This window comes from Bidens hawaiensis, unplaced genomic scaffold (assembly GCF_021521415.1).
Source record: "Bidens hawaiensis isolate Kalapana, Puna unplaced genomic scaffold, B.hawaiensis_p1.1 tig00002273_1, whole genome shotgun sequence".
Classification (NCBI taxonomy): domain Eukaryota; kingdom Viridiplantae; phylum Streptophyta; class Magnoliopsida; order Asterales; family Asteraceae; genus Bidens; species Bidens hawaiensis.
The window spans coordinates 2,345,175-2,367,387 of record NW_027491121.1 but is presented as its reverse complement, the minus strand read 5'-3'; the positions used below and the strand labels follow the sequence as shown (position 1 = coordinate 2,367,387).

Genomic DNA, 22,213 nt, shown 5'->3' with positions numbered 1-22,213 from the left:
ATGATGATTCATAGATTTCAATCTAATACAATCTCTAAGCACCTAATAGTTGCATGCAAAGATCAACCATTATGCATCATATGATCACTCACCACTTCAACATAAGTTACAACATCAGCAAGCACACTATTCACACAATTTGAAAAGCCGGGCGGTTTCATTAGTTTCATCAGATTCATATTCTGAAAAAATATAACCATCATATTCCTCTTCGGATTCAACTTCATTTTCACATGATTCAACCTCATAAACATGACATAATTCAACCTCATAAACATGACATAATTCATCATTTTCACCTGAATTTGTGTCAGTGCGTTTCTTATACAACCATCGACTTCTACCCAAAAACCCTTCTTTCATCAAGCATGCAAACTTACTCCTAATTTCACAAACCGGGTGTTTGTGAACAAGACGATCACGGTCATAGAATTCACGAAGAACAACCATTTGGGTGTTGTTCTTTTTGGAAATATAGAAAATACCCGGATGTCGCTCAAACACCTTAGTGAACATTTGAGGAAGATTTAAAGATTTTCTAAAATTACTAACATTTTTGTCGCTCGGTTTTCTTTTGAATAGTAAGATGCAAAAGCTCATGAAACACGCCCACGATTCGTTTTTCAGAAATATCGGTTCGTGAATCCAAATGACTTGAATCCGTGTACGGTAAAGTATACGGAGTGTTTGCCACTCTTTTAACCACTCGAGAGATTTCCTTTTTAACCCATATCCCCTTGGAAATCCAACACGAAAACTTAATCGATCCGTTATGACATCCTTTTCCATTTGTTGTGAAATTGTATCGGTTTCAAGTTGAGAGACCGCAAGCTCTTTATGCCAAGATAGAAGCTTTAAACCAGCACGGTCGTCAGACAGACGAGTTAACGAGAAAACGTCTTTGTAATTTGAGATAAACGAATCAACATAATCATGAGGCAAGCCTAAATCCCATTTTAACTGATCTATGGTTTGTATCGCAAGAATCATGTCTTTAGTAAGCATAAGAAGCTTGCAAACCCTATCAAGAAAATCTTTACGATTTTCTTGAAAAACTTGAATATATTCTTGATTTAGCGTTATAGCACCCGGGGTTAGTCTAAACCATGGGACAAGAGTGCCACCACTATCGGGAACATGAAACTCGTCAAATATATTTGGGTATTTTCTTATAAAGGTTGAAACTTTAAGGTCATGGGGGAGACCCAATTGGCCTCTCTGACGGCCAGCGAGGCGGTAGATTGGGAGGCAACCGTCAGGGTTGGCTGCTATGATCGACATGATAATCCAGGCGGCTTTGAGCTCTCTTTCGCCTGTCACAACTCCATCTAGCACTCTATCCTTTACCCATTTTAGTGTTACATTAACTAAACTGTATCTTTGGATATGTCTAAACCATGATTCGCGATGGTGGTGGTTGGAAAATCGACAGCCCAAAATCAAACGGTACATCTTCTAAAATCATGCAATTCAATGTTGAAACTAGAGCAATGTTTATCTCCTTTGCTTGCATTTGCAGGTTGCTAAACTAAGTAGAACCATTTCCTGTAATTGATACTTAGAAATTACTTTAAAATTCAAATAGTATGTAATAGTTGGTAATAAAGATTCAAAAAAACTAGCAATTATATGTAAGAAAATAAACGGGGTTTACTTTCAAAATGAAAATTGCTATTTCTAAATGTCGAAAAAGTAAAACATTTAAACAAAAGACAAAAACTTACAATCTGCTCATGTCTGCATATCCTGTTCCTACACTTAGCTTGCAAATGCTCAAGTTGAGAGTTGATATTAAACCTGTCACTAGCCTGCGAATAATGCAATAAAAACATTATTTTGATTAAAATATTTTAAGAAATTATCAAAATAAAAGGAAAGACAGACAAATATTACGTTGTATCAGTCAGGCACAATATAAGGGTCCCCAAACAAAAAGATTTAGAGCAAAAACTCAAAATAATTCTCACAACTGAAAAAAGTTTAAAACTTATGTAGTTTGTGGAATGATGACTTCTTATAAGTAGTTTTAAAATTAAAAAAAATATCACAAGTTTCTTAATTTATCTGCAATGTTAATGTTGTTGCTGCTAGTCTTTTTTATCACAAGTTTGCAGAAAAGTGAAGATAAAAGCAAATAGAGCAACAGACTGAGAATCATTAAACATAACCTCGTGGCAGATTAAAGAAGCAAAATTTCAACTTTTCAAGAACACAATAACCCCGTGGCAGATTAAAGAAAGCAAAATTTCAACTTTTCAAGAACACAATAAACTCGTGGCAGATTAAAGAAAGCATAACCTGAGAACCATTAACTGGTGACAATGTTGTTAAAATCACAATTAGTCATCGATTAACTGGTGATTAATCATTAATTGGTACGCTACGGATTCGATTTGACCTAAACGAGCCAACAAAAAAAAATAGGTAGCCCGCCACATCCCGCCCACATCGGTCAAAATCTGTCATAACTGGTCAAAATCTTTGCAAGTAGTTGAAAAATTACATATAAAATTTCCAATCCCTATTAATCACTAGTTGGTACCCCACCGGCCGACTCGAGTTATACAACACTGACTGGTGACATATACTTATTAGTTTGTTCAACTATAACTTAGTTAAGGCTTTCTGTAATGTAACCTGTAGTTATATTCCAATTACAATAATAATAGTTTCAACTAAACAACAAGTATGAATATTAAGTTATAACCATAATTACCTGCATATTATCCCACCGGTTAATAGAACTTCAGATTACCAGACTCTCAGAAGCTGCAGTCAAATTCGTAACAAATCTTTAGAATTAATATCAAATCCAACAAATAGCCTGCTGTTCACTTGTAGTCAATATCGGACAGCATATTGCAAACTGATACTCAATTTCTAGGGTTTCTTTACAAATCAGGGTTTAAAAACACGATTTTTATATTTAGGGTTTCAGTAATTAAGTATGGAGAAAACCTAAACATGAAATTGAATATGTTATTTGCTTCTATTACTTCATGTTCCAGGTTTTTAGAAGTTATAAAATTCGAAATTGACGAAGATATTGAGAAATTGCAGAAGTAATAAAGAGATTAATAATAATATTATAGGTAGAGAGAGATTAACATAAATAAATAAACCTGCAACAGCCAAACAGATCTGTAATAGCCGCCGGGATATGAGATGATCAGCCGGTGAGAAGAAGGATTAAATTAATATTATCGGAAGTTTTTAGATTGATGGAAGTATAGCCATAAGTTTCATTTTTATGTTTTCTGCACCAATGTTTACCTTTTTCATATAAACTCCCAACCAATATTTTCATACCGGTACCGAACCAAACATCTCAGTGCCGGTACCGGTACCGGTACCAAATATTTTCAATTTTAGAAATCAGTACCGGTACCATCCCGAGCCCATCCCTAACTTGGGCTAGTGATCATTGGTGTGAAACAAATAGTTATCTTTTTAACAATTAAATACACACTGTTAGGCAAATGAAGACCAAGTGCAAAGTGTGTTTGATCAAACTTATATTTTATATGTTGTTCGATATGGTATCATTATCATAAAGCGTAATTAAACACTTGAATCACATCGATCTTTCGTATATTGTTGTGGTTTGGCCAAATTTATTGTAGTCGACGCAAATACAAAAGTACTTTGAGTAATTGAAGTATTTGTTAGTGATGGTCTATCAACAACATAAAGGAGTGAATGAAATGAATTTAGTTGAATAACCTTTGTATTTTACTCTTGATCTATCTTCTATAATTTGTTGTAATTGTGATTATATGTAGGATCTTAGAGAGCCATATCTTAGTTATGCATAAATAAAAGTTTAAAACAAATAAACTATGTGTATAATATACATGTATAATTATAAAAAGTGATTGTGTAATTATTTATATAAGGACACGTGTTGTGTTTTAATGACTTCATATGCTTTGTATGATAAAAACTCTTTGTAAAGTAACTCCACTTGACAAAATTAAATACAACATAATAAATAAAAATTCAAATAATTTATCCAAATGAGTTTAAAATTTCCATTGAATTATAGGTTAATATGAAAAACCAACTTGCAAATTAGGTTCTGACATGAAGATAACAACATTATCTTTAATTTATGGGTTTTGATAAGCTGTCAGTCTCTGCACACACATGGAGAGAAAGAGAACATATGTGGTGAGAAGACATGGTAGTTGTGGTCCATGGACAGAGGAAAGGCCCACAGTCTTGGAGAGAGTAGAGAAGGTCATGGGGAATTAGCAAGAGAAAGCGTTGTAACTAGTCTTCTAGTCTAATAACACATGAATGATTTTTAGTTTGAGATTTTTATAGTCTCAGGTTTAAAACCCGATCTAATGAGATTCTGTCATAGTGGAAGGTTTCCACCTTCGTAATATTTCTTAATGAGTTTGACATAGAACATCTGATTGACATTTCGTGTCAAAAAAACTCACTAGAATATTAGAAATAGTTTCAAAGATTGTTAAAAGAAAAAAAGCAAGACAATGCCAACATGAAGAAGGGATAGAGGGGTTCGTAAGCACTACTAAATAATACCCTTAGCATTAGGGTTTAGCCCCATTTTGTTGATTTACATTAACTTCTAAATGAAAATTCAATCCTATATAATTTACATTACATTTGTCACAAAAGTCCTTGTTATTTAAAGCTGATTTAAATGAATGCTTTTACATCTGATAACAAACCGAAAACCATCATGATATACAATTGAAGATTTAATCCAAACGATTAAATACATTAAGTTAATATTTTTAAATTTAGATCAACAAACTATAAACGACTCATTTAGATGATTCAAATAACGTTCTCTACGAACATGTTAGTAATTCACGATGCATATTGCTAGGCGGTACAAGACAATATAGTTGTGTGCATAATTTAACTCACATAACCTTCTTTAGCCCCAACAAAAGTTTTGAAGAGTTGATATGTGAAACCATACTCGCAAATCAACTTTGCCCTACGCTCCTACATATATATATATATATATATATATATTGACAAAATGAAAAAAGTAATGTTTTGCTGACGTTAGAAACTTAATAACATTATATAACATAAAATAAGCTTTTATTCGATATAATACTTTTAACACTGTAGTTAGTTAAATGGCCGGCTAGAGGTTGTGTGAGCTGGACCATCGTCCAAGACACGTAATTTTTGAGGGCCTAAATGTTTTATACATATATTTAAAAATATAAACCTTATAAAATATGATTGGACCTTAATCATCTTATAACTATTGCGCCAAAACCTTTTTTTTATCCATAATCCATTTAATATTGTTTAAATTGTTGGGCCCAAATCAAAATTAAAAACTAAAAGAATATAAAAATCAAATAAAAAACAAAAAATTAGCGGCCAATTGAAAGTTCTCATTGTCTCATTCCTTCGTTGCTGTCAATAATGCTAAGAGAACTTCACAAGTTATTGGTTAGCCGTTAACTATTACGATATTTGATATTAACGTATATTTTTGTTATCTTTATTGTTATAACGTTAATCACCGTTTAAAAGAATTAACTTACATATTTCGTTACTAGCCAGGGCCTACAAACCTTTTCATTTCATCTCGATGGGGGTATTTAAATTCTCGGAGACGACCTTCATCATGACACAATGTTGAATTGTACGAGAACACGACACATAACAAGGATACAATGTATTGGAATACAACAATTATCAAGCAATTAAATATAACATACATTTTCCATCACAAAATAAGTTTGCTGTATTTACAAGCCAACATTTATGGACTTTCAAGGTAGACGATAACAACATTTTACGTGATATGGTTTTTAAGGCCAAACGTCTATCGTAGCCTTATGTTACATTTATCATATTATTGTGTTTTTAAGTTATCCTCATCTTTTAATTTAGCAATCAAAGTTAAACAAAGCAATTTAAAGTTAGTAACACAACATAATGAAAATAATACATAGATGCTATCAAGTACAACCTAGCAAAATGGGATAAGGGCATAAGGCAAGGGATCATTGACAACTTATTTCCTCAAACTTTGTAAATGATGCGGATTAAGAACTGATATGAAATAACAATTGATAAGAACTCAACTGACAGTATTAATCAAACGATTCGATACAAGACGAATTTACAGAGAAGATGAATGAATTGAACTAACCAAACAATCTAAGGAACATAGTATTAAAACACCCCCTAAGTTGTAAATGATTATTTTTATGTAAAATTAAACCATACTAGAGGTGGGTGAGGAGAACGGGAAGGTGACGTGGCACCCTTTTCCCATAAAAAAAGACCGCCCCACGAGCTATGATGTCAGAATTGGGAAGGGAAGTTGGAGTGCGGCTTGCCTTCACGACTGATGCAGATGGTTTGTGAGGGAAGAGGAAGGGAGGGGTGAGCCGGAAGAGTGGTGGCGTGGCTAGGAGATACCATTAGGGACGTGGTTTGTGGACTCTTACCGGTGCAAATATCAATGTTTTGGTAACCGGATTGGATATTGAACCAACGTCTTACCCGCTCACAAGTTGGACCAGATGAGAACCGGATGACATCATAATTATTTTCTAAAAGTAAAAATTTATAAGTGGTATGTAAACAGTAAAAGTGTAAAACTTATTTGCTATTACGGATCTTTAACATACACATATATGATTATACAAATCTAAGTAACAAATAAATCCATGACTTTGTATATAGCTTAAAAGAAAGAGAGGATATTTTATCATGACCCACAAAAATTAAACAAAAGCCAATGTTGAGCATTGGATATGTACAATAACTTGGAAACCTAGGGTAACAAAAGTACTATTATTTTTCAAGCAAGCTTGTATTAGCTAGTATTCCACATCGCCCCAGCATGAAAATAATAATCACCTTATAATCTCCTCTGGTAAGTAGAATTACATATTTAAGACAAATCCATATCTAGTTCAAACGGTTCAATCTGTTTTGTTTCATAACAGCCCAAACCAACCAGTCCGGTCCAGGTTTAATAACATTGCTATATAATATGATGTAACCTCACTAGCTTGAAACTAAAACCTAAACTCACATCTTCATTGCCACACTGGTCCCAGTCCCCACAATGCAAGCTTCTTTCCTATAAAAGTCGTAGCAAACTCACATGTCATAGGTACATCTTATTTAATGTCATGAGTTATTATTGTCTATAACTCTAAACCACACACCACTCCCCTACACACATGGCTCCTCTCCGGTACTACTCCTATATCCTTATCCCTTTCATCCTCTTCTTCATTTCCGGTGCGGCCGCGTTCCTTTACCGGAGAAAAGGCAGCCTCCCGATTAACTGGCCGTTTCTCGGCATGACACCAGACACCCTCCTAAACATCCACCGTATCCATAACTTCGCTACGGATTTCCTTAAACGTAGCAACGGTACATTCCTACTCAAAGGCCCTCAGTTTGCCAATATAGACATGTTATTCACCTCAGACCCCTCAAACATCCACCACATTTTGAGTAAAAACTTTTCTAATTATCCCAAAGGCCCCGAATTCCGTAAAATATTCGATATCCTTGGAGACGGAATCTTCAACTCTGATCACGAGTTATGGGAAATCCATCGCAAGACAACGAATGTGTCCGTGTTTAAGCACCCGAATTTCCATATGTTACTCGAAACAACGATCATGAACAAAATTGAGAAAGGGCTTATCCCGGTTATCGAGCATTACGGGGAGATGGATTTACAAGATATATTTCAAAGGTTTACTTTTGATGCTATATGCTTGTTGCTTTTGGATTATGATCCTGAAAGCTTGTCGGTTAATTTACCGGTCATTCCGTGCGAGAAGGCGTTTACGGACGCTGAAGAAGCTCTTTTGTGGAGGCATTATATACCGGAAACGGTTTGGAAGTTGCAAAGGAGATTTGGATTAGGGAAGGAGAAGAAGCTGAGTGAAGCTTGGAAAGCTTTTGATGAGTTTATATATAAGCGCTTGTCACAAAAAGAGGTAAAACGTTGTTTTATTATTTAAATCACTTTGTAGAGAAAGTTAACGAACTTCGTATCAATTTTGTGGTGTGTGTTGTGACACCTAAAAACAAGGATATACCAGCTAAAAGTGGATAACTGAAAACATGGACTAACGTTTTTATTTTTTAGTAGTATGTCTTTTTCCAATCTGTTTGTACTTTGCTATAAGAGTTTAATTGAGTATAGAAATTTACTTAGTTTAGCACATCTAAAGTCCGAGTTTTGCTCGTTTAACTTTATAAAATTAAGTTTAAACTCCACTCATTTCGAGATATCTATTCTTCATACTAAACAAAAGGTATTGTAATTATATAAATAAAAAGCTTGCCTACTTAAATTTGGGCTTAACTCTTTAGTTTGTTTATTAAACGAGTTCGATCTCTAGACTAGGGCTTGTTTAAAATTAATTAATAGGTTTGATCGGAACTTTTAGCGAGCTATGCTGAGTAGTTCACAGATGACTAAATTTAATCCCTATACAAATTTGTTTAAACCTGGTGTATGAAAGTAAACATCTATATATATATAAAAAGAAGCTAATAAAAACTACGGTGTAAATCAATTCATTACACTTCACCTTTAAACACAGAACTAATCACTTATACACGTTTTATTTGTATGTTCACGGCATCCGAATTATCTTGTCATAGCGTAGAAGGAACACGAAGAGTCTACAGGCTTGTTAACGTCCTTAATGAGCAGCTTTAGCGGACAGAGTGGGATTACATGTGACTCAAAAAAGTTCCTAAAAGACACCATACTAAACCTGATGATTGCTGGTAGAGACACAACAAGCACATCCCTTTCTTGGTTCTTCTATCTCCTCGCTCAAAACCCGAGAGTAGAGAAGATGATCCGAAAAGAGATCGAGAACAAAACAGGTGGCGGGAAATGGAAACCTTTAACTATAAAGCAGTTGGAGGGACTCGTTTATCTTCATGGAGGTATATGTGAATCATTAAGGCTATATCCTCCTGTTGCTTTGGAGCACAAAGCTCCATTGAAGGCGGATATCCTACCAACCGGTCATGCTGTTGATAAAGAGTCAAGGATAATTCTGTCTTTTTACTCGATGGGAAGAATGGAAGGGTTATGGGGGGGTGATTGCATGGAGTTTAAGCCAGAAAGATGGATTTCGAAAGACGGGAATGGGATTAAGCATGAGCCGTCTTACAAGTTCCCTGCGTTTCATGCAGGCCCTCGGACATGTTTGGGTAAAGAAATGGGGTTTATTCAGATGAAAATGGTTGCGAGTGCGATTATTTGTAATTATCATGTGGAATTGGTGGAGGGTCATTTGGTTTGTCCGAGTGATTCGATTATCCTGCAAATGAAATATGGTTTGAAGGTTAGGCTCTTTCCGATCAAGATTGTCAACGAAGGCGGTTGATAATCTTAAACGAAGAAGTAGTCAAATATTGGTTACCGTATATTTGTTTCCTGTGTGGGGTGAGGCATAATATGGTGTAATAATATGCATACGTTTTAACAAATAATTAAAGGCCTTAAGTTTGGTGTTAAGTGGCTATTAAAAAGAGTGCCTTAACCTCCTTTCTACAACCAATTAAGATCATGCATGGTAAGTGCTCAAAGTGGATTTATTCAATTTTGAACTAAAATGAGACTTTTGATGCTACTGTGTTTTAGACCACTAATTATTATTTATAATAATCATAGTCACCACTGAGTGGAGCTGGACTGTAATCCTAGTACAAAAAAGTGATTGATTTTGTAAAATCTGGTGATTGTGCATATTCATGATATCAGTCTTGTATGTCATAAAGGAACACATAAGAGTAGATGGGCATATTCATGTGGTATAGAGATACAAAACAATCTTTTATCAAGGCATTTGCCAGTGTGCTCCGTCATCAATGTCCCATATGAAATGTAACTGACATTACAAAAGTTTATAGTTATCAGACAAGTAATATACTTGCCACCGTGGGTGAACAGGAGTACTAAGATGCCAAATTAGCAAAATGGTATTACCTCATAAGACAGCCTATAATTATTCTATAAGAAATGCTATACATCTAATCTGTTGAAATTTAACCAAAAGTCATAAATACTAAAGATAGAACAAAGAGGCTAATGATCCCACCAAAGTGTACGCGGACAGATTCCTTACCAGCCGAGCAGTCAAGGCATAAACAGAATTATGTTTAATGGCATGCTCAGCTTTGGAAGCCAAGCCAAGTACGATCAGACTGGTAATCGCGACCATAATGGTCCGAGGGTGCGTTTTAAAAGGAAATCCAGTTTCACCCTGAGATTTGATTGCTGTGAAACTGACTAGGCCAATAATAACAAACTTATAAGCGGATCCCGGCTTCATCACACTTTCTTCCCCCAAGGTTCCTCTGGGGAAACAGCGAGTCCACAGGCCAGAAAGTGACTCAATTGATCGTCTTACTGCCCGCACCACAAATCGGTAAACATTGGTAATAGAGAACGTCTCATTATTGGTTTCTTCCTCATGAATGATTTCGAGTTCAATCATCGGATTGGCCAACACGGATCCTGGCATCGTTACATGTTCTTCCCCCAATGTCATTGGCCGGAAATAGTTTGTCCACATGCGTTTAAGACACACAATTGCCCATCTTGATGCACTGGCTCTCTCATTATTGGATTTTGTAGGTAGTTCCTCTTGAACGATGTTCAAGTCCATCTGATTAGTCAAAACGGAACCGGGCATCATCACTCCTTCACACGACGTTCCTGGCTGGAAATAGTGAGTGCGCATGGCAATTGCCCGTCTTGCTGCTATAAGTAGAGATTTGTATGCACCGGCCGTCTCATTATTGGTTTCAACAGGTGGTTCCTCAACAATGTTAAGTGCGACCAAGGGATCAGCCAAAACGGATTCCAGCATCACTACGCCTTCTTCTCCTCGCGGGAAATAGTGAGTCTGCCCCCGTTTAAGAGACGCAACTGCCCGTCTTGCTGCTATGAGTGGAAATCTGTAACCACTGGTCTCTGAAGGTAGTTCCTCAACTACGTTCAATGCGATCTCTGGATTAGGCAAATTAACAGATCTCGGAAATGTTACATCTTCTTCCACCAATGTTCTTAGCCGGAAAATATCCTTCAGCCTGCGTTTAAGAGACGAGATTGGCCATCTTGCTGGAACATTCACCCTCTCAGTTTTGGTTTCAGCAGGTAGTTCCTCGACTATGCTGAGTTCGACTTTGACCAAAGGCGGATTAGCCAAAACGGATCTCGGTTTCATTACACCGCGCTCACCGGAAATGCGAATAAGTGACTTAATTGGTCGTCTTGCAGCTGCCACCAGAAATCCACAAACACTTTGGGTTTTTGAAGGGAGAACCCGATTAACCACTACGGCGCTCATTATATATTGATATCTGATTTGGTAAGGATTGCGATACGACTATTTATCCCCAACTGAGCTACTAGCTACATGAATTTCGTGGAATCTGTAAATTATACACGTCGTGCGCGAAGCCCATATGCTCTTGCGAAATTTAAAGGAAACATTCATGAGGCAAGTTTAAATTTCATATAAATTTCATTTCATTTTTTGTTTACAAAGTAACATTTAATGTTAACATTTTGAAAAGTCAGGGTAACCACTAATTCGAAGAACCCCAACCCTTACCAACAACGCGGTTTGGTTTAAGCAATGACAAGGTGGGCATATAGAGTGAGTATTTTCATTCTTGCAATGTTGTTGAGACCGGACCGGACTGGCTGGTTGAACCGGTCCGACTTCGGTCCATTTACCAGTCTGGTTCTATTAAGTTTGCTTGGTTCTCATAAAACCGTCCGGTCCGACTGGAAACTAGACGGTTGAACCAGTTTACTGAAAGTTTTTTTTTAAAAAAAAAAAAAACCTTTTTTCAGCCCTAACCGTCATTTTTTAGGCAAAAATTGTTCGGCAGGTCCGACCGGTTGAACAAGTGAACCGATTCACTATCTAATCTGGTTATGAAAGCATTTGTTGGTTGTCAAATTCTTAGGCCAATGACAAAAGGTAAAGTAATTTAAGCTGAATAAATACCACATATTGTCATATCCTCAATTAAAACTCTTTAATTGCAATCGAGGGTAGGTGGGTCCCATATGAGAAATTCGAAGACTTGTGTATGACATTTGTGAGAGTATTTTGACCATATGAAACTACCAAAACAAAATTATTTCTGGTTCTCAAATATTTTGAGCGTATGAAATTCAGATTGATTTAAGCTCAAATTATTTGTGATTCTCAAATATTTTGACTGGATGAAATTCAGATTGATTTAAGCAATACTTGGATATGATTTTTGTGAGAGTATGATGAACCAAAGATTGTACTGTATGATTAAAACATATAATAACTGAAGATACGCTTTTGTTGGTTTATTAATTTTGTAACGAAAACTAATAAAAATTAATTTATAATACGATTTTAATGAAGCAACATATGTCCGAAATAAAAATTTCCAAGCTGACACGGGTGCCGCCCCTTGAACCCTACCTAGGGCTGCCGACCATTGGATCCTACTACCTGGGCGTTGCCCCCAGACTCCCGCCAGGGGGGGTGGTGTTGCCCCATTAGAACCCCCATGACTTGGGGGCTTCACCCCTAAGTAATACTATCTCCGTTCCATTAAAAGTGTCCACATTTCATTTTTTATTTGTCTCACTACAAATGTCAACTTTCAAAATTTATTAGCCAATTTCTAAGTTTACCCTTAAACACACACAACTAACATTAATAAACAATATTGACGGGTCCAATTTTCAAGGGCATTATTGTCATTTGGTAAGCAAAGAAAACAATAATTTAATCTACCTTAAACTTTGTGTTTTTCAAACTAAGACATTTTGACCGGGACGGAGGAAGTAATAAGATTATAAATTATAATAAAATCAAATAAATGTGCACCCCCATACCCGACTTATTTAGATTCATATTACAATTAACTTAATTAACAAGTTAATTCATAATTACACTAAAATCACTGACATTCGTTGAGTATCCACTATCCAGCTCTAGCATACCGCCCAGCCAAAATTGAGTAACGAATGTGAGTTGGGCTTGTGGGTTGTGGAACTCGGGCCTAGTGACGAAATTTGAACGTTGGTAATGCTCATTTGACTGCCATGCATTAATTAAATTAAAAAAAAAAGTCCACATTTTCATTATGTAAATTTAATCACTTTCCATTCATTTAATACATAACCAAATTAGCTATTCTTATCCTTTTTTTCAACCTCATATTTTTCTGTTCAAATGTCTCAATATGTGGCCACCGTCAAAACTAAAATTTATATTATATTCGTTAAACTAATTTATAATGCAGAAACTTCACATCACTTCACTCAGGGCACTATGCAATATGAATAGCACTCATTTTTCGATACATAGAACATAGAAGTTATGTAATATTAAACAACATTTTTATTTGTTATAGTATTAAACAACATTTTTATTTGTTATAGCTACACCATTACATATTATTATATTAAATAAACCGTTCGATGCTAGCAGATGCTACGTATGTTCTGCTGAACACACATTCGACATCACAAAGTTACGTAGCTAGCGCAACTTCAAGGATTTTGGAAAGATCTACGGGACACATAAACTTGCAATGGACCATCAACGTGAATATTAACTGAGGTTCTGTAACATAAGACTGTGTTTTCATCACCCAACTTGAACACAAAGTAACCTAACAAAACTGAAGAGATTATCTTCAGTTGCCTGTATGCGAAATCTCGACCCAAACAAGTTCGTGGTCCGGCCTATGTATGAACAAGAAAGGTAAAAGGGTTGATTAGTACCAGCATATAATTAATAACTAGTTAAGTATATAGTTTGAAAATAAGTTTTATTATACAAGCCAAAACTCATGAATTACTCATGCCCTTTGAAAACTCAATTAATTATATTATACTAATAACCTGAAAAGCTGTAAATTTGAAGGGGCTCTCTGGATGGAAGCAACCATCTTGATCAAGCCATCTTTCTGGTTTGAATTCAAGTGCATCATCACCCCATATAAACTTCATCCTTCCCATAGCATATGGCAGATATGCTACCACATCCCCTTTATTCACATTACAACCATCTGGTAGAACATCATCTAAAAAGCACACCTTTGGATCCTACATTATTTGTATGATCTCAATGTTGTTACTTTGTTAGGGAATTAATTGTTGATATAAAACAAATTTAGATGTTGTTTTAATAATGTAATAAATGCTATTTTGCTTTCTTTGTTTTTTTTTTTTGAAAGCCAAACTCAAACCCTAACCTACTTCTAAATTTACACTAGTTAATATTCTTTGTGTTAGTTGATTCCATGTCACTGCAGTTCGGTTTTTACAGCCGGTAAAAATATAAGTTAGTATTAAATTTGGGTTAATGTTTGGTTAGAAAGACCAGTCAACTTGCAAGCCAAGTAGAATGAAAATTCAGTTGCCTGCAAAAGGAATATGCAAAAAGTAGCTACAAAATAAGCAAGTAGTTATGATTTTTTTTTTTTTAAATAAAATTATCAATCACCATTAGGATATTATTGAAATAATTACAATTATAAAAAATCAATTGCAAATTAATATTATTGAAATAACTAAATTTCTTTGGGTGAAAGGCTAATTAAAGCCATTATATATTGCTGAATTATCAGCCACTATAGGATCAAGCAATTACAACTCAGATACCATGAAAGAATGTAAAAAATGTCACACAAAACCTTAACTGCATGTGCTATAGTTATATTTTTTTAACGGTTATCTAATCTACTCCTAATAATACTACACCAACTTCCTCCATGAGACTCAAACCCTCGACCTCCAAAGAAGAAGGGAGTGCCATATAACACACAGTATACCGTTGGGTGAAATGCCCTTTGGTAACTGCTATAATTATAGTTTCCAATTTTCCCTTAGAAATTAGAAAATGAAATATGAAACGTACAGGTGCTATGTATTCAAACACGAAACGAATGCATACCACTGGCAAAGCAGGATAAAGTCTAATAGTTTCGGTCAAAGCTGCATGAAGATATTGCATCTTGTCAAGTGCACTATCACTCACACGGGCAGCAAAATCGGCAACATCTGTGATCTCTTGGTTCATGTAATTTGTTGCTTCTATGATTTCTTTTGCAACCTTATCTTGAACTTTAGGATGTTTGCAAAGCAAGTAAATGAACCAAGACATGCTGATCGCAATCGGATCTTTACCCGCAAGCATAAAGTTTAGTATTATGTCGCGCAAGTATTTTGGATCTCTATCATTAAACTGAATAAACCGTGATAGGATGTCTTCTTTTTTAAGTAGCTGAAGGTTCCATAAACCAATGGTTGAATTAATAAAAAGAAAATCACTTAATCAGCCATTAATTGATGATCGATATCGTCTTTAGCGAAAACGGTCATTGACTTTTCAATTTGTAAAAATAAAAGTTGTCTGTCACCAAATAAGATGACACGTGTCTAGCTCATGCTGCGCCTGTGCAATAATATCTTGCCCAAAAATATTAGAAAGTTCAAAGCTAAAAATTAAAAAGTATTTTATCTTTAATTACTAAAACTTCTAAGAAACAAAATATTTAAAAACTATTTTTTAAAGGCTTTAAAAACTTATGTAAAATTATTAAAACTTAACTTCTTAATACATTTAAATACTTAATTTTTAGTCATTAAATTTAAGAAAAAATAGAAAACCAACATATAGTCGTGTTTCATAAATAAAATAAAAACCAAAATGTAGACATACACGAACATCATTTTTTTAAACATTAAAACTTAGGTGGCATTTGGTCAAGCTCATTTTTTTTTCATATTCAGAATAATAAGGACGTAATAAATTTCACACCAACTATAGACTTTGGGCGTGAACCACCACCTAGCACCCACCACACCAACTTCAAGAATGTCGTTAGTAATTAGTTTGTTCTATAACCAACTTTTATGTCATGCATGTGTTTCAAGAATTATGCCTTATCATCGGTTATGAACTCAGTTCAGTCTTTTTGCCCCAACGAGTCAAACTATATATAATAAAAGCTTACCAAACAATCATCCGTTGACTTCTTCATTTGCCCAGTCTTGACCTTTATTTATCACCTTATAAACAAACTCATCAACAATTTTCATATTTTCCTTCAACTCTGCTTCAAATCCAATATTGAAAAACCTCTTGATCTTCCATGTTACATCAACGAATCTTTTATATGTTAAGTTGTTTGCAACATAAAATTCACGGCTAAACCTAACGCCTTCTTCATTTTGACCACTCAAGTTGTCAAGATCGATTCCAAAACCAACTTTGAATATTGAATCCGTCGCCGCTTTCATGAACAAGACCGGTATGTATATATGCACATAATAAATGTTATATTTCACGCTAATGCTAATTAATATTTAATACCAATTATCGATCATAGTGATAAATTAAGTCACTAGCTACATTACGTTTATATCAATTATTTGGTTGCTATCTGCTGCTTGTGACAATATGTTCCCGAGCTTTACTGTGTTGTTTCTGAATATTACACTGCTAAAATCTCTCAGGTTTTTTGTAGAGAACTCTTGGCTCGAAACCTTCCTTTGTTCGCGCCATTGGTCCCCGTCTACAGTGAATATTCCGTCGCCAAGTAGATCGGATGCGATGCTGTGGGTATGCTTTCCCTACAACATATATTTGTGCACATGCAGTTTGTTCAAAAAATTTAACTTAACAAGATAAATAAATAGCTAATTAATTAATTACCTTGCCATAGTTTTTGAAATTGGTCTTGAGGATATACTCCACATTCACGGGATCGGTTGTGTAAACCTCACCCTGAATAGGGCTAAGTATTCTGTAAGTTTTGTATTTTTCAGCGAGATCAGACATGTAATGATGCGTCTTGCTGAAGTTGATGAAAAGATGAAACACGGTTTCACCAGCGCTGAAGGTTGTCAATGCCACAGAGCTAGACCTGTGAGCAGCTACGTACGTACGCTAGCTGTCATAACTCACCATTTACTTTGCTAGAACACAACTTCCAAATCATCCATCATAATTTATAAAGGATTATTTCTTATGCTAAAAATGCCCGAACCACTGTCAATAATGATTACTAGCGTATTTATATAATGTGTTAATCATGTAGTTCGTTTTTTTATTATTAACAACAATTTTTTCCATCCAAAATCCTTCAAACTTTACACTTGCAATGATTTAAACCTACATTCTTATTTTTGTAAGGAGATACGATACCGCTAAACCAATAGAATAGGTCATGAATGATTAATGCAGTTCATAACTTCATATAAGCATTATGTATTTATACAAAATAATGAAGATTCACGCGGACATCAATAACATATTTTTTATTAATTATTTAAAATCAGAAATAAAATTAATTTCAGATTATTGGAACATTACGTTATCAGAATTCAGAATGCGATAAGAAGTCAATACAGTTACGAAGGCCCATACTTGATACCAGGAGTTAAAAGCTATTTACAGTTGCGGATCCACAAAATTTAGTTAGTGGGTACAAAAAAAGTTTAACCTATAACTCGTCAATTCAAACTAAAATAAGTCAAACCAAAATAGGTCAGGTCAAATCTAATGTGAGGCCGCTATCACCCTAATTTGTTCGTCTCCCACTAATTTCAAATTTTCAATTAAAGTGGTTAAGCAATTAACTAATATTGGTTTAATTGTATTTGTTCATAACAAAATTAAATTTAGGCTTCAAATTTAAAAAGTTAAATTAGGTCAGCTAAAAGAAAACAACAAATGATAATAAATTGTCATAAAATTATTTGATATAATGTACTTGATCTATAAGGCTATTGGAGGGGCTACAAAATGAGCTGATTTGCGCCATGTGACGCACACTCAGCAAATGGTTGGTTTTTGTTTTAGTGGTGTTGTAGCCTCATACTCTCCTGTTCAATTCCAGCTTCTCGTACTTGATTTAAATCATCAATATCACACCCCAAATATTTAAATACGTAATTAAATATACAGATTCCATCTGAATACTAATCCAACTAATGCCCACTTCAATACCATAAATATTATTAACTACTTAAAAAGAAACACGAACAAGTCGAAACCCTCCTTGATTCTCTTAGCTTACAGGTCGCGTCGCTCACACATTCTTGACCTAAACATACCTAAAGACAATATATTAAATGTGCTAAACACACCTAATGCTATAATTTCAAGTAGAACTCCGTAAGAGATACTTGTACAGGCCGATGGCCTATCAAGTCATAGTATGTTTTCTTTACTTCGCCTATGGTAAAATACATACAATCATGGCATATATGTATGTACACATTCTTTAACTACCATTACAAATACTATTTTACATTTTATTTTTATGACAAATTTCTCATCTAATAAAACATGAAAACATCTTTATTACCAATTTACAACATTAGCAAACTTTTTCACGATGACAATGTTGGCATCCTTGACTAGTGTATTGTTCAGTTCTACTTATTTTACTTCAAAATAGCCAAAGTAACATATTAAGGTTTACAACCATATTTAATACACTAGAAACGGATGCTTAGATGGTTTCACTATTTTAATATGACAATGAAAAATGATACTGTTTCAAAGCAACTTTGCGCAGCCGTACAAAACTAACATTTTACTCCATTAACTGTGAGAGTTTTGCTTCAAACTAAAAATATTAGAAAAGTAGACAAATAGAGCTTTCCGGCGATATATTACACGCCCTAAACCAACATTCGGTTGATTTTTTGTAAACCGACGAAAATGTGGACGAATTCTGAAAATTCAGCATTAATCCTTACGATTGTTTACTATATTTCAGCCCCAATTTACATGGTTTTAACCCAATTAAAAACCGTCTTGGTAACCCAAACCATTGTCATTCAATCATGTAGAACTACATTTTTGTACTTGGATCGAATGTCATTCTAGTTACCAGAGACATTAAGTCCTAACTAACAAGTGGAACAAAAGAAGTATTTAATCATGTATAGTAGTTGAGTCAAGAACTACTTACCTCATGGCTTGTACATCATAAATTCCAACTCTTCTGATCTTTGTGTCGCCACGTTGTTCCGGTCATCAATTTTAAAATCCTATGACAACAATCATTTACGAACATGCATATGGGTCAACTAACTTTGTGTCGAAATATTATAAACATGTCCAATTTATTTAGGCTCAGTTGAGTAATCACCATATCCAACAATCCAGATCTTTGAACCGTTAGATCGGTTTGTAGTTGTAAACATTTAAGTTCATAACATCTCAAGTTTTGCCCAATATCACCAAGTTTCATTGGATTTTTATAAAACCAAGCTTGAAAATGTGGCTAATTTTTAAAATTACAAGAAATGTTAGTACTTTTCTTCATTCTCTTTAATCTTTTTCTAAATTTTGTTAAACAAAAAAAAAAGTAAGAAACTGTGTTCACTCATTACAAATTGTGTCATGTTTGTATTGTGTTTTGATTTAACCATTTAATGTTTATTTCGTGAAGAAACATTAAGGTAATAAGAAAGTGATCATTTTCTAAACTGTGGTGTCTAATTTTATAAAGGGCGAAGCTTCTAAGGAACCGGTTCAATCACGTTCGTTAACTTAAAATACGTAATTTTGTTTAATTTATTTTTTTATGATAATCTTATATTTTGTGTATCGTAATTTACATAGAATATAAGTTTTGCTATAGCAAGTGCCGCTCACACTCATTATTCATTACACGCCACATCAAACACTACAAACCAATATGAGAGGATAACTTGTGTGAACCCGCGGCAAACACTTTTTTAGTTATATATAAACCAAAATCATGACTAATAATTCTTTCCAGCAAAAAATGTGACTTTTCCGACGACCTGTAACTAATGGCGTTAGGATTATGTTAGTTGCGGACCGTTAAGAACAAGTACGTTAAAAGTTGGGACCGTCAACAGCCAATTCGTTTGTTGAGACTAGCGGTGACCAAAAGGCAATAGTTGGGATTAATAGAAACCAACATACCATAAATAAACATAATGATAATTAACCAATTTCAATATCTTTTCTTGATCATGGGGTAATTCAGTAATTGTAAAAGCAATATTAATCCGTGGCACTAAAATATAAGTTAATATGAGTTATGAGGGGGAATACAAGATAATGGAATGAAATGCAATTCTAGCATGACACATGTAATGATGATAAATAAATTTCAATCTAATACAATCTCTAAGCACCTAATAGTTGCATGCAAAGATCAACCATTATGCATCATATGATCACTCACCACTTCAACATAAGTTACAACATCAGCAAGCACACTATTCACACAATTTGAAAAGCCGGGCGGTTTCATTAGTTTCATCAGATTCATATTCTGAAAAAATATAACCTTCATATTCCTCTTCAGATTCAACTTCATTTTCACATGATTCAACCTCATAAACATGACATAATTCAACCTCATAAACATGACATAATTCATCATTTTCACCTGAATTTGTGTCAGTGCGTTTCTTATACAACCATCGACTTCTACCCAAAAACCCTTCTTTCATCAAGCATGCAAACTTACTCCTAATTTCACAAACCGGGTGTTTGTGAACAAGACAATCACGGTCATAGAATTCACGAAGAACAACCATTTGGGTGTTGTTCTTTTTGGAAATATAGAAAATACCCGGATGTCGCTCAAACACCTTAGTGAACTTTTGAGGAAGATTTAAAGATTTTCTAAAATTACTAACATTTTTGTCGCTCGGTTTTCTTTTGAATAGTAAGATGCAAAAGCTCATGAAACACGCCCACGATTCGTTTTTCAGAAATATCGGTTCGTGAATCCAAATGACTTGAATCCGTGTACGGTGAAGTATACGGGAGTGTTTGCCACTCTTTTAACCACTCGAGAGATTTCCTTTTTAACCCATATCCCCTTGGAAATCCAACACGAAAACTTAATCGATCCGTTACGACATCCTTTTCCATTTGTTGTGAAATTGTGTCGGTTTCAAGTTGAGAGACCGCAAGCTCTTTAAGCCAAGACAGACGAGTTAACGAGAAAACGTCTTTGTAATTTGAGATAAACGAATCAACATAATCATGAGGCAAGCCTAAATCCCATTTTAACTGATCTATGGTTTGTATCGCAAGAATCATGTCTTTAGTAAGCATAAGAAGCTTGCAAACCCTATCAAGAAAATCTTTACGATTTTCTTGAAAAACTTGAATATATTCTTGATTTAGCGTTATAGCACCCGGGGTTAGTCTAAACCATGGGACAAGAGTGCCACCACTATCGGGAACATGAAACTCGTCAAATATATTTGGGTATTTTCTTATAAAGGTTGAAACTTTAAGGTCATGGGGGAGACCCAATTGGCCTCTCTGACGGCCAGCGAGGCGGTAGATTGGGAGGCAACCGTCAGGGTTGGCTGCTATGATCGACATGATAATCCAGGCGGCTTTGAGCTCTCTTTCGCCTGTCACAACTCCATCTAGCACTCTATCCTTTACCCATTTTAGTGTTACATTAACTAAACTGTATCTTTGGATATGTCTAAACCATGATTCGCGATGGTGGTGGTTGGAAAATCGACAGCCCAAAATCAAACGGTACATCTTCTAAAATCATGCAATTCACTGTTGAAACTAGAGCAATGTTTATCTCCTTTGCTTGCATTTGCAGGTTGCTAAACTAAGTAGAACCATTTCCTGTAATTGATACTTAGAAATTACTTTAAAATTCAAATAGTATGTAATAGCTGGTAATAAAGATTCAAAAAAACTAGCAATTATATGTAAGAAAATAAACGGGGTTTACTTTCAAAATGAAAATTGCTATTTCTAAATGTCGAAAAAGTAAAACATTTAAACAAAAGACAAAAACTTACAATCTGCTCATGTCTGCATATCCTGTTCCTACACTTAGCTTGCAAATGCTCAAGTTGAGAGTTGATATTAAACCTGTCACTAGCCTGCGAATAATGCAATAAAAACATTATTTTGATTAAAATATTTTAAGAAATTATCAAAATAAAAGGAAAGACAGACAAATATTACGTTGTATCAGTCAGGCACAATATAAGGGTCCCCAAACAAAAAGATTTAGAGCAAAAACTCAAAATAATTCTCACAACTGAAAAAAGTTTAAAACTTATGTAGTTTGTGGAATGATGACTTCTTATAAGTAGTTTTAAAATTAAAAAAAATATCACAAGTTTCTTAATTTATCTGCAATGTTAATGTTG

The 22,213-nt window shown here is 34.6% G+C and overlaps 2 protein-coding genes and 3 pseudogenes across 3 annotated transcripts in view; 1 reads left to right on the top strand and 4 right to left on the bottom strand.

The window, feature by feature from the left end:
* The window catches only part of LOC143614454 (uncharacterized protein At4g14342-like), a 65,426-nt gene extending 62,680 nt beyond the window's left edge, over positions 1 to 2,746 (bottom strand). The window contains exon 1 of the mRNA XM_077087901.1: positions 2,717 to 2,746. Coding sequence (XP_076944016.1) covers positions 2,717 to 2,722 — 6 coding nt within the window. The 5' untranslated portion in view covers positions 2,723 to 2,746. The remainder of the gene's footprint in view (positions 1 to 2,716) is intronic.
* LOC143614447 (protein WHAT'S THIS FACTOR 9, mitochondrial-like) lies at positions 127 to 2,836 on the bottom strand (annotated as a pseudogene).
* Positions 2,837 to 7,202: 4,366 nt separating this feature from the next.
* Positions 7,203 to 9,557, top strand: LOC143614438 (alkane hydroxylase MAH1-like). Its single transcript, XM_077087877.1, has 2 exons — positions 7,203 to 7,976; positions 8,655 to 9,557. The coding sequence occupies exons 1-2, from the start codon at positions 7,203 to 7,205 to the stop codon at positions 9,387 to 9,389; spliced, it is 1,509 nt and encodes a 502-aa protein (XP_076943992.1). The 3' UTR covers positions 9,390 to 9,557.
* Positions 9,558 to 13,503: 3,946 nt separating this feature from the next.
* LOC143613625 (cytochrome P450 704C1-like) lies at positions 13,504 to 19,007 on the bottom strand (annotated as a pseudogene). Its single transcript, XR_013150158.1, has 7 exons — positions 19,003 to 19,007; positions 16,734 to 16,914; positions 16,442 to 16,651; positions 16,033 to 16,333; positions 14,970 to 15,299; positions 13,916 to 14,119; positions 13,504 to 13,756 (listed from the first exon to the last, which is right to left on the bottom strand). The product of XR_013150158.1 is annotated as a cytochrome P450 704C1-like (transcript).
* Positions 19,008 to 20,287: 1,280 nt separating this feature from the next.
* On the bottom strand, positions 20,288 to 21,584 carry LOC143613614 (protein WHAT'S THIS FACTOR 9, mitochondrial-like; annotated as a pseudogene).
* Positions 21,585 to 22,213: the final 629 nt, after the last annotated feature.